The following is a 24891-nucleotide window of genomic DNA, read 5'->3' as shown; positions in this document are numbered from 1 at the left end:
AGGTTTGAGAACTAATTGCTCTTTTTCTCTTCATTCGTCTCTAAAGCCACCTCATCATCTGTAGAGTCACAGAAAGCCACAATCCCATTATCTGTCCTAGCTGGTCTATATGAATATCTTTTTTTAAAAACAAAAGCCATCTAAGCAATTAGCATTGCATTTTAAAGTCTGATGAAGATCTAAGTTTTGTCTGGGGGACTATGAAAACAAAATCCCATTAGATCTCTGAATGGTTGGCGAGTCTGCTCCAAATACATGTAGGTCGCATCCTAACAATGGCAAACATTTGAAATTTTTTCTAGCTTTCGGATGGCATAATTTGACAGAGGAAAAAAGAACAAGCACAATAGGCTCTAAAGAGCGTGCAAATACTTTCTCAAGAGATTTGCCACGTGACCTGAATCTTCCGGGGATAGTCGGGCCCTTTATTTTGCCTCGCATACAAAAGCTTGATGAAAACAGAGCAATTATGATGTCTCCATCTTCAGATACCGATAAAAAAATGAATTTCTTTTGTGCAGATAATAGGTTTTATTTGATGTCATGAAGTTGAAACACAGTTGTACAGCAAGGATATGTTGGTCTAGGGCTCCGGCACAGGCAGGAGCTGGAAGGCAGCTATGCACTCCAGAAGCCACGTGGATGGAGCCCACCACACCTTACCTACCCGGACCTTCTGGGGTTTGTAAGAGTTCTGAGGATCATATAAGATATACTGGGTGCAGAGAATCTGGTCTGAACCAGGCTCAGCGTGGTAGGCCGCTGCGCTCAGGGTTTGCGTGACATCACTGTCAGGCTTGGGCTGGCGATTCAGAAGCTGACCTCCTCCTGCTTTCGCTAACTGAAGGAGCTCGTGTTTAGGCGGTTTGAAGAAGGAGCCCAGCATGTAGAAGAAGCAGCCATCAAAGAGTGGAGGCAGCTAAAGATGTATGAGAAAGGGAGAACAATTTAGTACACAAAGCATCAATGAAATAGCCGAGTAATCATCATCCTAAAATGGCCTGCATTGTAATTATTGGCATTTTGTTGAGCCTTTGCCATTTTGATAGTGGAAGTGACAGGAAATTATTGGGAAAAAAAGAGGGAGAAAGCTGACTGGGTCACAAAACGCGCCAGATTTGAACCCACGAGCAACAAAGCTCAATGTCTCTGAAGTGTGTGAAGTGCCTAGTCACAATTCAGACAGAAATATTTGCATTTTTAAAGGTGATGCATAAACACAGGTCATCGTTTTCCACCAATACATCCAAGACTGTTCCAGTTTTTTAAAACTTTTATAGAGAAATTTCTAGCTGATTCAAATTTCAGGAAATTTTATAAAAATATCCCTGATTATTCCATGACCACAGGAACCCTTAATATAGAGCACTTCACAAGTAAAGGTGTAACTAACTACCTGCCATAAATGGATAAAAGCAGGTGTAAAAGAAAGTGCTACATTATGGTTCAGTGAAAGTCTGAGCCACTTTCAGAGCCATTAATGAAAGTATCTGGCAGGTCATGTGGGGTTAAGTGACAGGCTTCTGCTCTGGTGTGGTCTGGACGGTTCTGGGACAATGCCAGCTCAGGGGAGCTATAAGATGCCTGTAAGATGTGGGTCACTGGCACACACTTGCTGAGAGGTCAACACGCTTGTATCAGGTCATTACAGTTGCACGATAACTGGGACACGCTTGCAATTTCACACAAAAAAACTGCACAATTCATCAAATGGAACACATTCTTCTTTCCATTTGCTTTTCACAAGTACCAAGTACCTTTACACTTACCATGTGACAATTTCAGTGTCACGTGGTCCTTCAGAAATCATTCTAAATTGCTAATTTGTCAGGTTTGTGGAAACCATGTGACACTGAAATTCAGCTTTACCATTTACTTGAAAAATTTCACAATATTACAGTTTTAACTGTATTTTTTTAAATAGATTTCTTTAAAAAAACATTCATAAAACCCCAAACTTACACTCACCTAAAGGATTATTAGGAACACCACACTAATACTGTGTTTGACCCCCTTTCACCTTCAGAACTGCCTTAATTCTACGTGGCATTGACACAACAAAGTGCTAAAAGCATTCTTTAGAAACGTTGACCTTAGGGCTGTGAATCTTTGGGTAGACAGCGAATCGATTCGATTCACGATTCATAGGTTTTCGATTCGATTCATTAACGATTTGTGCAAATTCAGAACGATTCGATTCGATGCGATTCACATCCAAATTCGATGCGATTCGATTAATTCGATTCGATTCTTAAATTTTTATATGCATTATAGTATTATTTCAATGCTTCACCCATCTTTGTCTGGGTTTGAATTAGCCTACACAGCGGCCTTCGGGGATCAGATAGTGGGGATTTTGTCCATTGTTAATGTTAGTTCATGTTTGTTTTTAATTTTAATGAATATATTATTATAAAAAAAATCAATGGCCTACAAATTAGCATTTGCAAGTAGCAAATATTTTGAAAAAGGCTTTTAAAGTATTGCATTAAATGACTACATGCACAAATTAATGGAGACATTTTCATTAGTTTCATTTTGCGTCCTCTCAATGCACTCGTTATCATCTTTTCACTGGATTTTGCTCACGCTCGGTCCCATATAGCTTCTCATGCTTTCATAACGTTAACTACAGATTTTTGAGCAGTCCATGTTTGAGCTCTCCAGCTGAGCTCTCTGTCGAGAAAGCAATAGTTTTGAGGCAAACCGCTCAAGCCATTGATAAAGCTGCCATGCCATTGCGTGGGCACTATGAAATAAAACGCTTTCATTCATTTATTACATGGACTCTCCGTACACGCTAGGTGGTCTCTCGCTCGCTTTCCCTCTCTGCCGAGTGCGTGCAGCCGTGTGTGCACGTGCGATACGCGGTTTGGAGCACAACCTCTGTCTCGTATGCACGCTCGCTCTAGATTCCGGGAGATTTTAACTAATTTGCGGTAATACAAGCTGATCACGACACGAGTAGCTCAACAGGTAGAAAGATAAACTCATCTTTCAGGCATTTGACCGACCGGGCTTCAGCGTGCGAAATCAGGGGTGTGTGAGCGCCTGAAACCAATCAAATGCGGATGTCGTATGACGGCCAATGCGTGAGGCAGCTTGTACCAGGAACACTTTAAGGTTGTGTTTATATATTTTAAACCACTGAATCGCTATAAAATCGTGATTAATTCGATTCTTAGCCTTTTAAATCGATTATTCACGTAAATAAACGATTCACGATTCAAAATACATGTTTCAGGATCGATGCATATGCATCGCCAGGATTTATAATCGATGCATCGAGAAAACGAGTGAATCGTTACACCCCTAGTTGACCTATATTGAAAGGATAGCATCTTGCAGTTGATGGAGATTTGTGGGATGCACATCCAGCTCAGCTCCCCAGCTCTATTGGGTTGAGATCTGGTGACTGTGGGGGTCATTTTAGTACAGTGAACTTCTTGTTCAAGAAACTAATTTAAAATGATTCAAGCTTTGTGACATGGTGCATTATCCTGCTTAGAGGATGGGTACATGGTGGCCATAAAGGGATGGACATGGTCAGAAACAATGCTCAGGTAGGCCGTGGCATTTAAATGATGCCCAATTGGCACTAAGGGGCCTAAAGTGTGCCAAGAAAACCATTACACCACCACCACCAGCCTGCACAGTGGTAACAAGGCATGATGGATCATGTTCTCATTCTGTTTACGGCAAATTCTGACTCTACCATCTGAATGTCTCAACAGAAATCGAGACTCATCAGACCAAGCAAAATTTTTCCAGTCGTCAACTGTCCAATAGCCTCTTTTTCCTATTTGTAGTGGAGATGAGTGGTACCCGGTGGGGTCTTCTGCTGTTGTAGCCCATCCGCCTCAAGGTTGTGTGTGTTGTGGCTTCACAAATGCAAACCTCGGTTGTAACGAGTGGTTATTTCAGTCAAAGTTGCTCTTCTTTCAGCTTGAATCAGTCGGCCCATTCTCCTCTGACCTCTAGCATCAACAAGGCATTTTCGCCCACAGGACTGCCACATACTGGATGTTTTTCCCTTTTCACACCATTCTTTGTAAACCCTAGAAATGGTTGTGCGTGAAAATCCCAGTAACTGAGCAGATTGTGAACTATTCAGACTGGCCCGTCTGGCACCAACAACCATGCCACGCTCAAAATTGCTTAAATCACCTTTCTTTCCCATTCTGACATTCAGTTTGGAGTTCAGGAGCTTGTCTTGACCAGGACCACACCCTTAAATGCATTGCAACTGCCATGTGATTGGTTGATTAGATAATTGCATTAATGAGAAACTGATATGCTTAATTTTGAAAATATGCTTAATTTTACATAACCATCAAAATAATCAAGAATGTATTGTGAAAACATCACCTCGTCCTACAACGCATCCAAAACCCTGCGTTTTTTTATATTAAATAACTGCAAAGATGCTGCTATTAAACTACGTCACGAGTCTTCTTAGCAATCGGAGCAGAACAGAAAGCTTGGCTTCTTTGCTGCATTGCATTTAAGCAGTACACCGTGGCCTAGGGAGATCACCAGTGCCCTATATTGTCTCACAATGCACAGACCTCAGAAAAAGTCACACAAGTATATAGCCTCCCTTTGAATTCCCTGACCTCGAGGAAGTGCATAGCTTTCTAAACAAGCCACAATCCATAGCACAGTCAGTAATAAAAGCCAAGCCAGCCTGAGGAGAACAGATCAACATGGCAGATTGACAATGAGAGACCATTAAAGAGCAGGACCAGGAGAGGGTTTCACTCAGCCATTATTCCTCCTCTCTGGAGAGGAAAATGTGTCGATAACTGTTAGACCCTTCGCATGTTGGCCTGTCACTCACCAGGCTGCCTCTGTTCGCACGGGCACGAAGGGGCCCGTCACCTGCCTCGTACTCGCTCTCCCCGACCCAGCTGCCTGCCTGAAGGCTACAACACACCCCTGGAAAAGAGATTGAGAGTGAGAGAACGAAACATTACATACATAACCTAAACTTTACATAACTTAGCAGCTATAAATCCGCATTTTAAAGGGACAGTTGACCAGAAATTCCGTCATTATTTGCTCACCCTCATTTTAAACATGTATGCTATTTGTATTTGTTATTTTGAAATAAAAATTCTCACACAAAGATATTGTATGGCTACATAAGTAGTGGCTAATACATTTTTTATAGTTTTTTTACTGTGGCTAAAACATTTATCATTGTTATTTTACTGTGTTTTTGGTCTGTTTTGAAGAATGACAGTCAAATGGAAAAAAAGCAGCCCCCTTTTTTGTTTGACGGGGGAAGAAAAAAAAGCACAAGGGTGAGAAAATAAAAGACAGATTTTACATTTTTTGGGTGAACATCGAAGTGTAAAAGTTTCAAGGCAAATATGTACAACAGCAGTGATGCAACATGCGCTTAAGTTCTGCAAGTCTTATGCTGTATTTTATAACTTTCACTTGGGAAAATTAACAGAGCAGGACAAGATTTTCAGGGCAGGAGACGCACACCCTAGAGTGGATGATCTCTCATTTTCTCTCTTCATTTCTGTCAGGTAAAATTCTTCACAAAACGTCTTCAGCACAAACAATATACTACAAGTGATCTCTCTGCTGCACAAGGCTGTCCAAAAAATAAAAATAAAAAATACAGCTCCTGCTTCACACACATAAAAAACAAATCTTCCATCACAAGCATTTTTCTCCTACTGAACTTGTTTACAACTATTTGATAGCGTTCAGCTCAGTTTGCCCTAGTTGTATGTCTGGCTGAAATGGCTCTTTCTTGACTGAAGAGCTCTAGAGTAACAGGCAGCGATTGGCTGTTGTTCCAATGAGAATGACAGAAAAAGGACAAGGGGAATAAATGAGCACCTTGTAGAGCATCTAAAAATATTTATGAAGCCATTTAAGAGAAGGGCAAAGATGCTAGCTCGATCAATCATTGGCTTCTCTAACTGAAAGGCTGTCTTATATTTCTTTATATTGAAACAGGGTTATAAGAGTTTGCCATTTGTCTTTATTTTAATAATGTTTATAGATATACTTTTGTGTTTGTTTGTTTGTGTATATATATTAGGCCTGTCAAACGATTAATCGCGATTAATCACATCCAAAATAAAAGTTTGTGTTTACATAATATATGTGAGTGCACTGTGTATAATTATTTTATATAGAATATTTTATATAAGAAATATTTTCATGTACACTGTAGATTTATATATACTTTATATTATAATTATATAAATATAAATATTTTATATATAAATAATATTGTTTTCTTAAATATACATGCATGTGTGTGTATTTATATATATATATATATATATATATATATATATATATATATATATATAAACACAAAATAATTATACACAGTGCACCCACACATATTATGTAAACACAAACTTTTATTTTGGATGTGATTAATCGTGATTCATCGTTTGACCGCCCTTATATATATATATATATATATATATATATATGTGTGTGTGTGTGTGTGTGTGTGTGTGTGTGTGTGTGTGTGTGTGTGTCTATGTAAATTAAGATTTATATTAGGGCTGTGCAAAAGTTAATTGCGATTAATCGCATCCAAAATAAAAGTCTGTGTTTACATATATATTTGTGTGTGCTGTATATAATTATTTTGTATATATAAATACACACACATGCATGTATATGTTTAAGAAAATGTGTTATTCCTATATAAAATATTTATATAATATAGATTATGTATTTATATATATATACTAGGGCTGTGCAAAAGTTAATTGCGATTAATCGCATCCAAAATAAAAGTCTGTGTGTACATAATATATTTGTGTGTGCTGTATATAATTATTTTGTATATATAAATACCTATGCATGCATGTATATATTTAAGAATTATTTGCTCTTAAATTCTGTATATATTTATAAATACATAATCTATATTATATAAATATTTTATATATGAAATACACATTTTCTTAAATATATACATGCACGTGTGTGTATTTATATATACAACATAATTATATACAGCACACACAAATATATTATGTAAACACAGACTTTTATTTTGGATGCGATTAATCGCAATTAATTTTTGCACAGCCCTAATATATACAGAATTTAAGAGCAAATAATTCTTAAATATATGCATGCATGCATAGGTATTTATATATACAAAATAATTATATACAGCACACACAAATATATTATGTAAAACAGACTTTTATTTTGGATGCGATTAATCGCAATTAACTTTTGCACAGCCCTAATTTATATATATATATACACACACACACACACACACACACACACACACACATACAGTATATATATACATATATATATAATAAATGGATTTTAAATTGGATTTTAAACAAATTCAATTAAAATGAATACATATTATGCACACAAACACTTAAAAGTTCAGTACGATCTTTGAAATACATTTATAAGCAACAGTAAAGACGTAATGTTACAAAAAGATAATGTTTCTATTTCAAATAAATGCTGTTCTTTTGTACGTTCTATTCATCAAAGACAAAAACTATTAGTGGCCAAATCTTCACACCACAAACTTACAAACACATATTAACATCAAACACACACACTCTCCCCATCCTTCTCTCTGCTCTCGGGGGGAAAAGTCTCCATACTCGTGCTTTCTAATCACCCTAATTCCTGTCTGCTTGATCCTATCTCCACTCATCTCCTTCAAGAAATTTCTTCTTCTGTTGTACCTACACTTCACACTGGTACCTTTCCCACAGCATTTAAACAGGCTCAGATAACTCCACTGCTTAACCCCTAAACCGGCAACATGCATCGCATGATAACATCCTCTTTAATCTCTTGTAGAATGCATGAGAAAGTATTTCTCATCCAGTTCTGTTACCATTATCATAGTTGAGTCTGTTTGTAGTATGTGGGTCACATAACTTTGTTCAAATTTTATGTGCTCATTTTTTCTGATCATCAATAGAAATCTTGTTCCAGGAACGGGGCCCTATAGGGAAGATCATTATAGGCTCCATGTACACAGTCCCCCTTCTTAATCTATGTATTCCGAGTTAAAAAAATTGTGCAAATGTTAATATTCCCATATAACACTGACATTATAAAGCTCAGTTAACTCCATCTTTGCATTTTTACAGCAGTGTTTCACACAGTTATTTTTATTTTAGAACAGGGGTGATCAACCCTGCAAGACAGTGGACCTCAATGGCTAGAGTTTCCCGACAAAACAATTCAGCTCAGTAAAAATACAAGAAATGTGTATGCCTTAAGAAATATAATACATGCAATATACTTACCGTATAATTTTTTTTTTTTGCAACAAATAAATCATAGAAATATTGATGACTGGCTTTTTTTATACCATGTAGGGCAATCTATCCTAGGGGAGACATCTCATAAAATCCAAACTATATCAAATATTTAAAAAAAATTCCTTTGGATATATTTTACTAAATTTCAGATGATATAAAGTGAATGATGTACACTCACTCATTCTTCCATTTGAGACATTATTTTATGGTTGCACAAAAATCACAGTGCGATTTCATTTGAAATGGCGATTTAATAAAAATGCAACATTTTATGGTACTGCTACAAAGATTGAAGGGTAAAAAATCGCCAATTTCAAGGGGCTACATGTAGAATTCAAAAACCCTTGTTATTAAACCCTTCGTAATAGCGACACCGGTGGCCATTAAATTAATTGCAGTGAATGTGATTGAATGCCTGATATAAAAAGGTGAAGTTCTTTTTTAAGCATTCGTTTCATAAGTCATAGAATGGAAGGTTGTTGTGAACGCACGTATATGTCACATCCTTTGATTTTCCTTATGCTTTTTAGTCCTTTATATAAAAATAAGTCTACAGGCTTTCATAGACAACCTAGAAAGTCGTGTTTTTTTTAAGTTTAGTTACAAGATGTTCACACATTGGCAATAAAAAAGCTAATAATACATAAAAATTCTTATAGCCCCTTTAAGTCATCACTCATGCTCTGCCAAGAAAAATAGTTACTCTTTAATATTGTTGATACCTGCTCAAAGTTAGATGTCTATTTTTTTTTTTAAAGCTCTCTTACACTTGTACCTGGACTGAGAAGTGGACTTGTTTTAAAGAATAGTGTCTCAGTGCAATTTTAGTACATGCAAGTTGAAAAAATTGTCATATTTTTTTATCAATAATAATAATTATAATAAACTACTACATGAAAACATTGATTAAATAACAGTATTCATATTTAAATTAATACTGATTTATAATTTAATAATGATTACTGATTAAGTACTGTTATAGAAAATGGAACAAAAGCTTTTTTTTTGTAATGCATTACAATATTTTCATTCTCATTTCAAAACAATTCAGCTCAGTAAAAATACAAGAAATGTGTATGCCTCAAGAAATATAATAAATGCAATATACTTACCATATAATTTTTTTTGCAACAAATAAATCATAGAAATATTGATGACTGGCTTTTTTTTATACCATATAGGGCAATGTATCCTAGGAGAGACATCTCATAAAATCCAAACTATATCAAATATATTTAAAAAAAATTCCTTTGGATATATTTTACTAAATTTCAGATGATATAAAGTGACATGAAATTACTTTTTGTTGATCATTTTCCACTCTTGCCTGTTTAAGGGTTAAGAAACCCACTCTAAATCCAGCATTTTTTAGAAAACTACAGACCGGTATGCCTTCTTCCATTCATTGCTAAGACACTTGAGAAAGTCACGTTCACCTTTCTCACACAGAACAACCTCCTGGACAATGACCAGTCTGGTTTCAAAAGCGGCCACTCGACCGAGACTGCCTTGATCTCGGTTATTGAAGCTCTGCGACTGGCAAAAGCAGCTTCCAAATCATCAGTACTCATCATCACTGGATCTGTCTGCTTCTTTTGACATGGTTAACCCCCAGCTCGTGACAATGGGAATCTCACTGCAGTGGTTCAAGTCTTACTTCTCAAGTAGGTCCTTCAGGGTGTCTTTAAAGGGTGAGTGGTCCCAATTGCAACATCTAGCTACTGGGGTGCCTCAGGGCTCAGTGCTTGGACCACTTCTCTTCTTCATCGACCAATTGTTTTCTTGTTTTGTAAATAAATTGGTTTAATGTTTGAAGAATTTGTTGTTTGCCTCTTTTATATTGTGGTATATGAGCCAGCCGTAACAGACATCAATAGGATCTGTCATTCAGAAACTTGGCTTTTCCTTTGCTTTATATAATTTTTTTTTACGTTATTGACATTATTATATTAACATAAAATAAGCATGACCTTAAGTTTGCTTTTCAACCCTTTTCATTTTAATTTAGTCAATTAAAATGTTGTACATTCACTATTTTCATATACAACAATACTAATATAGAATAAAATAAAACGCAATACCTCAAGAATGGAAATCAAATTGGAGGGGTGACCAACAATTTTTGTCCACATCCCACTGTAGTCTCTTATCGTAATGAAATAACCCACTTTAGATTAAGAAGAGTGCCACTGAGCCATTAGCAGGATTAGCATTCCTGCATCCAAAGTGTCACTGTGTATCGCTATCTCTATAACCAGCCAAGCCCATATTCTCAAAACACCTATAGGAACGAGTGCAAGCACAAGCAGAATCCTCCACAGTAATCATAAGCTGTAATTGCACTTCCTCTGCCTCTTTAATTATGGTGTTCATTTCCCGGGACCCCGCGAGGGCGGTGGCGGTGAGAATGCTACATCCCAGGGTTAATCCGACTCTCTCTCTGGACGATAGGGCCAGGTTGTTAGCACGAGCACCAAAGAGCCATTAGCATATTAGCTAATTAGATTCACGATGATGGGAGACATCGAAGCTCAGCATGCGTGTGTGCGGTGGGTGGCTGTGGATCATGGCGCTGGCAGCTCACACACTCATGGGCACTGAACCATGATGCAGTGAGCCATGGAGACCCATACAGAAAAGCTCAGGCAGAACATCAAGAGCTCAAACATTGTGGCACAGACAGAGAGCTCAACTGAATGATGTACACTCACTTATTCTTCCATTTGAGACATTATTTTATGGTTGCACAAAAATCACAGTGCGATGTCATTTAAATGGCGATTTAATAAAAATGCAACATTTTATGGTACTGCTACAAAGATTGAAGGGTAAAAAGAAGTCGCCAATTTCAAGGGGCTACATGTAGAATTCAAAAACCCTTGTTATTAAACCTTTGGTAATAGCGACACCGGTGGCCATTAAATTAATTGCAGCCAGCAACTCGAGCACACGTAATATACAAGAGAATGTGATTTAATGCCTGATATAAAAAGGCGAAGTTCTTTTTTAAGAATTCGTTTCATAAGTCATAGAATGGAAGTTCAGGAACATCCTTTTGATATTCCTTATGCTTTTTAGTCCTTCATATAAAAATAACTCTACAGGCTTTCAACCTAGAAAGTCATGTTTTATAAGTTTAGTTACAAGATGTTCACACATTGGCAATAAAAAAGCTATAACCGGTATAATAATACATAAAAATTCTTATAGCCCCTTTAAGTCATCACTCATGCTCTGCCAAAGAAAATAGTTACTCTTTAATATTGTTGATACCTGCTCAAATTCAGATGTCTATTTTTTAAAGCTCTCTTTACACTCATACCTGGACTTGTTTTAAAGAATAGTGTCTCAGTGCAATTTTAGAACATGCAAGTTGAAAAAAATTGTCATATTTTTTTATCAATAATAATAATTATAATAAACTATTACATGAAAACATTGATTAAATAACAGTATTCATATTTAAATTAATACTGATTTATAATATAATAATGATGATTATTATTATTTGAAAATATTGTTATAGAAAATGGAACAAAAACTTTTTTGTAATGCATTACAATATTTTCATTCTTATTCAGATTTGTTTTCTCATCACTTAATTAATATTATTAAAATATTGTAATATAAAAAACTTTTCCATTCTAACAATATTTCCATTTTTATTCTAAATATGATTGTTACTATATCACTACTATTACATATATAATATATTAATATTATATTATATAATATTTATAATTAATAATAATAATAATAAAGCTTTAGTTTTAGTGTGTAGCTGGCAATAGTTTTTAGACTACTGTAAAATAGTTTTTATGTCCCTTTCGTAAACCCAGTCTTACCTTATCAGAGATTTGCATAATAACTAGAGCAGGTTAGAAATGCTTTAAATTAGGTGAATGTGAAGTAAATCTGGAGCACGTGAAACACACCATAGATTTATATCACGATACATCAAGCATTTCCAATATCCAGCAAGTAACATTTCCACCACAAGCCTTTTACAACTGTCCCTATCTATAGGGAGAACTGATATAAAACTGCCATCAAAAGGTGTTGTCTACTGTGGGCTGGATATTAAATATGAATAGCAAATATGTTAACAATAACCAAAATCAAAAAAATAGATAGCTTGTAGAGCAAACACCTCACCAGCAATGAAACCTCTAGGCTGCGAGAACGGCAGAGCACTTCTGATGTTGCTCACGCATAGAGCGAAATGAATTCAGCACAGAAGGCAGACTCAAAAAAGGAAGGGATTACTTAAATCAGAGCTAAATTAATGGGCATGGCTTCTATTAAAATGAAGATTCGAGAAATCATATCGAAATATCAATCGCTGATCAATTCATGAGAAAAGCACCACATGCTAAATTTATAGCTGCATTAAATAGAATAGAAGACCATTTCCAAACATATGGTTTGCCCAATCAAAATAGACTTTGCTTATCAAGAGTAAATCCTCATCAAAACACATGTTTGCAAATCTGGACATTAGCAGGCGCAAGTAGACCTATTTCTTTGGGGACTGTATTATAAGAGTTCAGATAGAGACATTTGAACAGTACTAATATTCATATAAACTTACCAAACTAAGCCTAAACTATCTTATGTAAAGCTTTGACTAATTACTGTGCACTTACAGCTGAAACGGAGAATCCAGCAGCCGTTGAGGACTCCCTGCAGAGTGGTCAGGGTAGAGGGCATGATGGGAACATCTGGTACAACCACATGGGTGACTGGAGAGACATTTAATCAAAGAATGAAGCAATTAATCACACGAAATAAACAAATAAATGACTAGTAATATGGTAATATATTACATCTGTATTCATTTCTATTGAGAATGTACCCGGTTACAATGTAACCTCAGTTCTCTCTAGAAGAGGGAACGAGTACTGCATAATATAGGGGAAAAACCTCTTTTCCACAAGATATTAAAGCCAAAAATTATCCTTGATTTTGAGTTAATGTAAAACGAGTTGCGGCAGCATACAGACATAGGCAAGTCGGCTCGCGTGCTTATTGGCTGTCCTGAGGCAACAGCAGCAGCCTATCGAGAGAGTCCCTTGGTGATGTCAGATCTAAAGGGGGCGCTTCACGCCCACTATGTCAAAGGCTCGTCCCGCAGAAAGCTTTTCTCAGACAACGCGGCTTCTTCAATTCGGATCCAGCGATGCAGCTTTGTCAAAGAGATGAAAAATCTGATTATATCAGCCGATCGAGCTGTATTTATAGGCCCAGGTCATGCCCATTTCGGCGGGATGTGACGTAGTGGGCGTGAAGCGCCCCCCATTGGATCTGATGTCACCAAGGGCCTCTCTCGATAGGCTGCTGCAGTTGCCGCAGGACAGCCAATATGCACGCGAGCCGTCTTGCCTGTGTCTGCATGCTGCCGCAACGCGTTTTACATTAATTCAAAATTAAAGTCCCCGTGAACCGGAAGTTGCAAACGACTTTTCTCCAGTGTTGTGACGTATTTCTGAGAGAAACGGAATACTAAATGAGGCAAAATAGTGGGCGTGGCTTTTTTTTCCCAACTAGCACCTGATTGGATCTAGAAAAATGGGTGTTTCATTCTGAAATGGAGGATGACGCAAGTTTACACACACTGTCAATCAATGCTCGCTCGGCGCTCGCAAACACACAGCAGCTGTCAGTTGGAGGGGTGTGGTTATGGATGTTAAGGAGACACCCAAACCGTAAAGCCTACGTCATCGGGCAAGGTCCTCCAATGCAGAGGGGAGGGGCATTTTCAAAATTTGATTAAAGATTATGGAGCCAAACATTTTTTTGTGTGTGGATTGACTTGCATGTATGAATTGTTCACCACAAAACGATCAATTTAGGCAAACAAAGTAAGTATGGTCAATTTTGATTTCATGGGGACTTTAAGGATAATTTTTGGCTTCAATATCTCGTGGAAAAGAGGTTTTCCCCGAGCGTAAGATATCACGCAGTATGAGAGAAGCTCTCGTAAGAGAACTAGGCATTGTAATCATTATATATTCACTGGTTATGTCTAAAGCTCGCTTGAATTCATTCATGATCATCAGATGTGGCATTACGATTCTTTTGAAAAGCAGTGTGAAATTAAAATACTGTCAGTTAAGTTGTTGATTAACCAGATAGTTGTCTTTGTTACTCTCAGTGTTATTTTAGTAGTATATATTATATATATATACACTAGTATAGTATTAATATTTTGAAATCACTTTTATTTTTATAGTTTCAGTTTAAAGTCATTTTATGTGCCGTTATCATTTGTATTCGTTTTTATTTCGATTTATCTTTCATTTATTTTTATTTTAGTTTCAGTACTTCAACTCAAACATTTTTCAGTTACATACAAAAAAAGTTCAATCAAAGGGACAAAAAAAAATAGATAGCAGATGTTTTGCGTCCCCTAGAAACGTTTGAGTTCTTTACGAGCAAACGCAAAGTTTCTCAAGGGAGCGGAAAAGTTTTACGAAGGAAAGCAAAAGCATAAACTTTAATTTTGAGTTTAATTTACCAAACTATCTTTATAGTTTTAATACAATTAATGTACAACACTGCACACAATAGACAAAGACACTGGAAGGACCTAATATAGAAGTAGTCTGCTACACTTCGTCAAGCCCTGGGGATCCTTTTAATTCTAGAAAACACAAAGCTCCCCTCTTTGTTGTGAGACAAACGCACAGCCCACATTCTCAGAGAAAATTGCATTTTGCCCTTTTTCAGCTATGTGCAGCGTATGAGAAACCGCTTCAATTACTTTAATTCTACTCTGTTTCAACTTTGATTGCTCAGAAGATGAGACACTGCACATTGTCTGTTGGTGTGATTTCTGGAGGAGTCGAAAGACTCTGCAAGAGCTACATTTGTCACTGAAAGTGCTGGTTTCATAATGTATGATTTCATAATACCCCTCTTATGCTCCAGCTGAATGCTTTGTAATGCTCTTCTATGTGATGGAAGAAAAGCAAAGAAAGAAGAGACACTTCATTTCACTGCTCAGGAAATGTTTCATTGTCATCTCTAAGGGTTGATCCGACCACAAAGTGTTGGAATAATTCTATATAAACACACAAAAATATTAAGACCTGGCATGCAATTAAATTTGACATTTACTCTGATTAAATGCCAAATATTTCATGACAATGTAAATTAAATGATTATATGAAGGAAAATCAGCTTGAAAATCAAATTTTTAGCACATAAACTATCCAACACCATTGGTGATAAAAACACTCACCAATAAGCTTATTCTGCCACCATGTTCATTTGATTAGACAGTGATGGATTTTACAAGTTAGAAAAAATAACATGTTCATCAAAATGTATTAAAAGCTACTTTACAATAGCTTTGAATGTGGTTCTTCCTATCAGAATTTAGTCAAAATTATCAATAATGATTTTCCAGTTTTGAGTATTTTGTTTGCAACTGATGTTAAATAATATGAAGCTGTATTGTCTTCATATGTTAAGAAATAAGTTTTTTCATAGATTTTTGGTTCATGTATAGATTTTTATAAAAGAAAGAAATACTTTTATTCAGCTAGGATGCAATGAATTGGTCAAAAATGACAATAAAGACATTTTTAAGGTTAACAAAAGACATAAATGTTGTTTTCTTGAACTTTCTTTTATCTTCTTTTATCACGGGTTCCTCAAAAAACACTTTTCAACATTAATAATAATGTAATAAGAAATGTTTCTTGAGCAGCCAAACAGCATATTACAATGATTTCATCATGTGAGTATTGATGCTGAAAAATTATGCAGATTTTCCATCACAAAAATAAAATTTGAATATTAAAATAAAAAACAGTAATATTGTGAAATATTATTACAACTTAAATAACTGTTTTGACTGCATTTTTGATCAAATATTTGCAGCCATTGTGAGCATAGACAGAGCATTAAAAATGTTTTACCAATTATAAGGCGGTCTAAATTGATCCAATGGCGGTTAGAGGTGAAGGTCTCACGCGTGTTCCATCTTTTCTCATGGCAAAGGGATTTTTAATTAAATGCAATACATTTTAACTTATGTATTAATTCATCTGACTCCATAAATGAAAAGGTTTTTTCAATGACATCTGTGCATCATTAAATCTACGTGAATGTTTGACTATTCCTTTTAACTCTAATGAAAATAAAGTCAAAGTATGTTCGAATAATCAAATATAACAATTTATTATTAAATTACAATTTCATAGTCAATTGAAAGATCAATGCAATCCATCTAATGTTCTAGAACAAAGAGGAAAATCCTTTACCCGACATTATCGTCTCAGCAACTGATTCACGGGCTGATCTGAGATACAAGAAAAGCCTTGATCGCTCGTTGCATTTCATTATATAGCCAGGCCTCATTTCAAATGTAAACATGGGCTTCCAGTGGGAATTTACCCGTGGGTGACCATTTGCTAGTGCTAAATTTGCATTCAGAAAAGTGGTCAGAAGGTGTTAACTCAAAGACACACCCTTCTGTGTGCAAGATGCTTCTATATTCTTAAGAAATGTATTACCTTTTGATTTACTTCTTTGGGAATGAGACATTTGTACCAGTCACCCTGAGACCTTTAAAATGATACTAAACATGATAATCACAGAGAGAGAGAGAGAGAGAGAGAGAGAGAGAGAGAGAGAGAGAGAGAGAGAGAGAGAGAGAGAGAGAGAAGTGTGAGACTTGTCTCAAAGGAAGAGGAAGAGGGAGTCAAGTGTTAATTTCCAACAAGATCCTTTGTTTCAAAGACCACTGGTCAAATATCTTCTCTTCAACCAGTTTTTTCAGGCTTAAGGCCATTGCACACCGAGCACGAAATATTCGTATGCGTATTTTCGTGTTCGTCAGCTTAAAAATTCGTCACGCATAGAAACCTTGCACACCGAGTCCGTTGCGTATTTCTTAAACCTTTGCGGGAAAAAACGCAAAAATACCAAATGGATTCGTCAAGCAGTGAGGATGATTTTTGCCCTCTCTCTTATTGAAAAGGGAAGAAAGAGAAAATATTACGTCCATCCAATCCTGAAATTGCGCCGAGAGGAAGGAGAGTTCCTTATCAAGGAGTTGCGAATTTATCCTGAGCGATTCAAAATTTACCTCAGAATGTCAGCGGGACAGTTCGATGCTTTGCTAGCGATTCTGGAGCCACATATTAAAAACAAGACCACCAATTTCCGTGAACCAATCGATTCTGAACGGAGACTGGCAGTGTGTCTGAAATGGACCAGGTGGACACACACACGGACCCGTTGGAAGCGCTGGCCAGACAGAACAGCTGTTATTGTGTATTGTGCCCAAATAATACATTAGTTATCGAATAGGCTGCTCAATCACACCTTATTCGATCCTAAATTTCAATCTGATTGAAAGGGGCGGTTTATTAATTTCATAAACACTTGATCGAATTGAAAACCGAAACTGAAAGCACGGCGCATATGTGCAATGATTTGAGGACGAGCTCCCCCGGCCCTGAATTGTCAAAAGACCTCTCAAAATGCTGGCTCTGGATGCGAAAAACGCAGAAAATCGAACCCGATCCGATTAATTTTATGACGGACGAAAGTTTCGGAGGCGGTGTGCAAGCGTGACTGACATAACGAGAGGTCGAATTTTTTTTTTAACGTGCGAAAATCTCGGATGCGAATTTCGGACTCGGTGTGCAATGGCCTTTACACCAAACCCAAACTTTTGACTGGTATACCATTTCCATGATATAAAATGACACCAGCACCCACTCATTCCTTTACATAAAACTCAAAGGAGATGTACCTTCACTTGAAAAGGACTTCACTTGTTTTTCTCCAAGGAGTTGAGCGGCTTTGGCGAGCTGCTTCTGCTGAGTCTGCGTCAGCTGACTGCCAATCAAAACCACTGGACCTGTCTCCCGCACACAGCCTGCAGCCTGCAAGAATGCAAATAAACAATACCGCACACTTCATTTGCATTTATGCTCTTGACAAATGTGGTCTAAAAGAAACATACAAGATAAAGTGCAAAATACCAGCAATTTTGGTCTGTTTGTTTACAGTGTGTCTATTTGTTTCGGGTCGTGTACCTTATTGAAGCTTGTGCGGGGCCTCAGGGTGGTTGTTATGGCTTCCGGGGCCATTCTTAGGACCTCCTGCATTTCTGGAGTCAGTGCATAATCCACCGGCCGCAGGCCAAGCATATTTCTGGGAAACACAGACATATGTATAGTTTATGCAAAGTACACTTTATTTAAAAAGAAAAACATTTTCAAGGACATATTTGACATTCTGTGATTCTAGATCTGTGATTCTGTTAAGCCTGCTAATACACTGCGCACACAGAAAAGTTGGTGCTTCAACTAGCCTGAAATAAATAAGCCTCACAAAACTTTGTGGATTTGTTTTGTGAACTTCAAAGCAATGCACAAATAAATGCCACAAGAATGTAAGATGTCCCTTAAAAAGGAGCTCACAAAATACCCCCTTTGTGCCATTTTACCAAAAGTCAATACAACCGGTCTCGTCTTGACCAATCATAGAGGACAGGGTTTTGTGGCAGAGGGGAAAAGATGGCGGATACAAATGTGAATGTAATATTGTTAATATTGTTGAATGTAATACTCTTTCCCCGCCATTGACGGGAAATTCCCGCCAATTTCCGGCTTTCCGTGTTTTCACTGTTGAGGACGCTATAGGACATCTTCTGAAAGTACTGAACCTCCTGATCAAAAGACATGTGAAGAAGCAGAAACAAGCAATATCATATTCAAGCAGAAGCATGTGTAAAAATATAGCTGCAAGCAGCCATTACCGGGGCCAAGCACAAGTAGCAGCAACAGATGGGTGCAGATGGGTCCCATCATGGGTGGGAGTACATTAACTAGAAGTATGATTTAATGGATTATCACTTTCGACCAGTAGCTGGCGCAGTTACTAAAGTGATGTTGTGTGGTCAAAGTTAGGGCGACAATGACACATACAAAGTTTGGGGTCAATATGTCGAGGCATTGCAGATATAAAGCCGGAGTAGTCCTTTTGGCCACATGCCTCAAATATGCTGCTGTGGTATACAAAAACGATTTCGTCTATCAACACGAAATCCATAACTTTTATTGACCATAGTCTGGAGATGATACGATTCGAATTTGTTGAAAATCGGACAAATGGCCTAGGATGAGTTTGAAAAGTAGGAATTCGATGAAAATCAAGATGGCGGACAGAAAGTTTGTCCAAATATGTCAAACTTGGTATCTATGTCCTTGGCATGACCCATGGAATCTATTAAGATCAGTGTCATTACAATAGGCATATTTAGGCAAAGTTATTAGCATTTTTGGTAATGTAATTTAACTTTTGACCAACAGGTGGCGCTAACTCTTATGGAGTTTCATAATGTTATACCAAATGCATTTGTTAAGTATAGCATTTTACATCACAAAACTGTATTGAAATCAATGGGAATTTCATGTTTTGTTCTATTATAGCGCCACCAAGAGGCAAAATCCCACTTTTTTTTTTCATGTGTCCTCAGAATGAGTCTATACATGTGTGTGCCAAATTTGGTGAAAATATCTCAATTCGCTTCGTAGAGCTCTATATTTTATATACACAGACACCATATTAGGAAAACGGGGTGGGCTGATGCTGACTGATTTATTACACGTCCAGAAGAATACTTTTGAGGCATTATAGACTCTGGTAATTCTGGAGCATAATATTAATAAAGTTAACAAAAAAATTATCAGGGAGGAAAAATCTGAGGGAGCACGTGCCCCCACCGTTTAAATGGGCATGACGCCACTGTTTGTATTTATATATTTATAAAGCAAGTAAACAAAATCTTTCTTTTTTCATCAATAAGGATTTTAGAGTTACTACAAAACTCCCAAGTATTTAAATCAAGATGTTTTTTCCTGCACACTGCTGTAGCTGGCAAATTTCCTAATATTTGTTTATTATTAATCATGACAAAAGAAGCGTTTCTGTTTAAATAAATGGGATTTTCAATTGCTACAGCCGTTTATTGGACTTTTTCCCATTTTTTATATGGATCTGTGTCCTGCGTACATGTTTGCAACCATCAAGGTGTGTTAATATAAAGAATAACTTTAGTAAAAAGAAAATATTAAACTTTTTTTCAGCAAGGACGCATTATTGATTAAGAACGACAGATGCTTATGTTATAAAAAAATAACTGTTCTTTTGAACCTCCAATTCATCAATGAATCCTTGTTTCCACAAAAATATTAAGCAGCACAACCATTTTCAACATTGATCCTAACTCCTTATGATCTTATGACAGTGAAAATTGAAGTAATGGATGCTGAAAATTAATATATTAACTGATATATTCAAATCAGTAATAATATTTCACAATGTTATTTTTAACCATTTATGATCAAATAAATGCAACAATGGGGGACATAAGAAGCTTCTTTCAAGACAAGACAAAGCATAGGACGTTTGAGGTTGGCATTAGGGACAGGGTCTCAAAATAAGCGTTTGCAGACTACAGAATTTAAACAGTGTAACTCACTTAGTATGCAAAACTATCAGATGAGTGAGAGGTTAAGGCCTAGGGCAAACCCGAAACGGATCTATCTGGCAAGCAGTATGTGACGGCCCCTCGTCGGATCGCTTGTCCCTATTGGCTGTTAGGGAAAGAGAGGTGGAAATGAAAGAAAGTCGAGAGGGATGCGTGTTGAGATTAAGCTGTAGCACAGATAACACCTGGGGGGCAATTAAGAGGTCCACTGGTCCATAAAATTTCATTTGGATTCATGAGCCACCCCATACCCCCCATCCCCCACCCCCCCAAACAAGCCCACAGTCTCTTCACACTCCCATTGGATGTAAAGGATTTTGTTTAATGATTTTGCACAGCTTCTAATCTCAAAAAGTGAAAAACCAATACACAGACGCCACATACATACAGTACATGTGTGTGTTACCCATACTGATAAAGGGGAGGTGTGCATTCATCACCTCCAGCAAAATAAGACACTCCATGCAGTTAACGAGTGATATTAGTAAGCTAAAACCTCTCAGCAACTGCATCCATCTTGCAGTTGACAAATCAGACACAGATGCCAACGGTAAAAAGGGACCAATGAATCACAGATCGATGGAGATGTGAAAATTAGTCCTCGGAGGTGCTCCAGCTGTTCCTGTTCACATGACCGAAGCAATCAAGAATGGTGGCGCTAAGCACTAGAGCTAACCAGATCTCATCGACTGAAAGCAAGAAGTTCGCTCCTTTGCTCGAATCAGATCAACGAAGAAACAAATCAAGCTTATGCAAGCCCAATCAATCTAAATGTTCCTACTAGTACACAGCTGTTGTGTTCCAAAGCCTAGCCTAGTGAGTCTTGGAATCTTAATTATGCTGCCTCCTACAACAGCTAAGACCAGAATGCACTGCACCAAGCTGAAAAAAAATTAAGAATAGCTTTTCAATGGTGTTGCAGATACCGACAATCAGCCAAGCAGGCATTACAATTTTAAAATCGTCAAATATTGGCTGCTTCATCTTTTAACAAAAGTCGTTGTTAACTCTCTATTACTCTGTGCCTCATTTATAAATCAATCTGCAGTCAAATTCTCAGAACAAACATATCATCACCCGAAGCAATCTGGGACGCCATTAAAATAAACCATCCACTTGTTTCCGAAGCTGGGATCCTTCAGAAGGCTGTACAGTGGCAAGCCGTTTTAGCTTAAATTGTATCCAGCCTTACTCAATGTAATTCTATTTTTACTAGCAAGTATTTAATTGGAGAGCTTTACAAATGAATTCTTACTAGTCATAGACTGAAAAAAATAATATGCTTTATCTAATCAATAAAATTGTGGCAGCATATTACAAGCAATATTATTAATTAGAATATTAATTTGATTAACTATTACTCAATTCTAATTTGCTCAATTTAATAAATAATATTGCTTGTAATCTGTTGCCACAATTTTATTGATTAGATAAAGCATAATAATTTTTACAGTGTATGTCTCCATTGACTTCCATTCATTTGTAATTACAGAGCTCTCTAATTGAATTGTTACTAGTAAGAGAATTACAATTAGAGAGCTCTCTAATTCAATTCTTAGTGGTAAGAATGCAATTACAGAGCTCTCTAATTGAACAAGTAAAAAAAAATAATTAACGATATGTATAATTGCAGAGCTCTGTAATTGAATTAAAGAGCTCTGCAATCGCATTCTTACTAGTAATAATTGGATTAGAGAGCTCTTTAATTGCATTCTTACAAGTAACAATTGAATTAGAGGGCTCTCTAATTGAATTAAAGAGCTCTGCAATTGAGTTGCTACTAGTAACAATTCAATTTGAGAGCTCTTTAATTAAAAATTAATTGTACAAAGGGCATGTAATGGCTACTAGTAAGAATGCAATAGCTGGGTTTCAGTCACGTGATTATGATGACGCGCGGAATTCAGATGGAGGGGGGTGGGAGTGAAGAGCGCAATAAACAAGATGGAGGAAAGTCCGTATTGTACTACTTCTACAAGAGAAAGAAATAAACAAAAAAAATCAAACATGTTGGATGTGATCCTTACGTTATGAAGGGGAGCGATTTTTCAACTGAATTAAAAATATTTTCCTGCCATCGAGGCTGTAGATATCAGCAACTACCTCGTCTTACAGACATATTTTGACTTTACAAAGTTCGGAAACGTTACACGCTACACAAACAGTCACTTAAGTTGTATTAAGTCACATTTGACGAAGTGATCACTAACGTTACACACACGAGCATTATCCCATTCGGCTCCTCCCGACTACAGACGTAGGTTTGCAAGCTGTTTTTCCAGAGTTTTTCGATCAATTTCCAGCATTTTCACCCCTTATGAATAACAACTTTTGGTACACGATAAAAACTCCTTGTGGTTTGATCCATTCAAGTAACTATAAATGACTCAAAACACAGGCATTTTGAGTTTGTTATAGTGCTTTCTAAATACAGCAAATCACTTCCTGCCCTCCATTTGCATTTTGCACCATGGCAACGCAAGTGGCGTGACGTTATGTGAAAACAAGCTATTGCAGAGCTCTGTAATTAAATTAAAGAGCTCTGCAATTACATTCTTACTAGTAAGAATCAAATTAGAGAGCTCTCTAATCGTAATTGTTACTTGTAAAACTTAAATTAGAGAGCTCTCTAATTGTAATTGCTACTAGTACGAATTTAATTGTAAACCCCTCTAATTGAATTCTTACTCGTAAAAATTAAATTACGATGAATAAGGCTGGAGACAATTTAAGCTAAAACAGCTTGCCATAGTACAGAGACACAAAGGAGCTGTTTAAACTGGACTGACAAGACTCAAGTGCGCGGCGCATTTTAGAAACTGAAAATGCATCTGTATCAAGAGCTGCGCTGTTAATTGTGAAAAGATCACGATCGCATTCCTATGACACTGACTCAGCTGTGTCTATTAAAGGGTAGCCTGGCTAACGCCAGATCACGCATCGAGAATGAGACGTGGTCTGGAAACCACATTCATTTTCTCGTATTTGAGGCGTGGTTTACGAATGCCCAGAGCCGTATTATTGGGTCCTACGAATGTCTATCAAATGCGCCTGTACGTAGCTCATAGCCAATGGGTTCAATGATACCAGATGACGTATGGAGAGCGACAGAAAATTAGACGATGAAGACGACGATGGGTCAGAGATTTAGGAAATTTATGTATACGCAAAACAGTAAGGGCAGTATGGGTCCTTTCAAGTCATTTCCTCCAGAGGCTAGAAGAGGCTCCTCTTTAGCATTCGGAGAACACGTAAATGAAACAGGCTAGCAAGTGCACGTCATTGCGTCATTACATCAGTGAAAGGTCCGCTTTCGGCGCTGCGAAAATGGTAGTGCAACTGGTTTGGTTGCTGTACAGCACTGTTTAAACACACTTGACAGTCCTTTTTTTTGTCTTGTCAGCCCTCATAGAAATAAAAAATAAAAGTAAGGGATAATGTATTGCGAGACGGTTGTTATAGCAAATACAACCCCCACAAACTCTAACGCGAAGCGGAGGGGTCTTGAATAAGCCTGAAGGGGTTGTATTCGCTGTAACAACCGCCTCACTACAGTATACATTTTCCCACTTAAAACATGGCTACCTACCAAATAAATCAATAATTTGACACAAAATATTGATTTAAAAAGGAGTTTATTCATTTAAAAACGATTATTTTACCGGAGTGAACAGAACTGCGTCCATAGCAACACAATCTAGCTGTTAAAACACATGAAATGGTAAAATATGTGATCAACAAAAAAGGCTAACGTTATATGAAGTAAAAATTAAAAAAGTGAATCACCAGTAAAAAGGGAACAGCTTTAAATCCCCCCTCTCCAAATCAGTTGAGCCGATATGTTTAATGTCAAATGTTAGGCTGTATCAAAAGGTATAGGGATGCACCGATATTAACATTTTGGTCGATACCGATAACCGATAATTCTTTATATTTGAAAGAATTGAAATGTCGGCCGATAAATCGAAATCCAATTTTTATATAATTTTTGAAAGCCTGATTGCAAAAACAAAAGCCTCACAATTAAAATCCGTCCCCTAACACAATTATAATATTCTCATTATAATTTCATGT

The 24891-nt window shown here is 36.9% G+C and overlaps 1 protein-coding gene across 1 annotated transcript in view; it reads right to left on the bottom strand.

Annotated features, from left to right (window-relative positions):
* Window positions 1-516: 516 nt before the first annotated feature.
* bard1 (BRCA1 associated RING domain 1) overlaps window positions 517-24891 on the bottom strand; it is a 41888-nt gene continuing 17513 nt past the window's right edge. The window contains exons 6-10 of the mRNA XM_089133080.1: window positions 18359-18476; window positions 18073-18205; window positions 12950-13045; window positions 4841-4938; window positions 517-919 (exon numbers count right to left, since the gene is read on the bottom strand). Coding sequence (XP_088989206.1) covers window positions 584-919; window positions 4841-4938; window positions 12950-13045; window positions 18073-18205; window positions 18359-18476 — 781 coding nt within the window. The 3' untranslated portion in view covers window positions 517-583. The remainder of the gene's footprint in view (window positions 920-4840; window positions 4939-12949; window positions 13046-18072; window positions 18206-18358; window positions 18477-24891) is intronic.

Source organism: Pimephales promelas, chromosome 7, assembly GCF_988280905.1.
Source record: "Pimephales promelas chromosome 7, fPimPro1.hap1.1, whole genome shotgun sequence".
Taxonomy (NCBI): Eukaryota; Metazoa; Chordata; class Actinopteri; order Cypriniformes; family Leuciscidae; genus Pimephales; species Pimephales promelas.
This window is presented reverse-complemented; position numbering and strand designations above follow the sequence as displayed.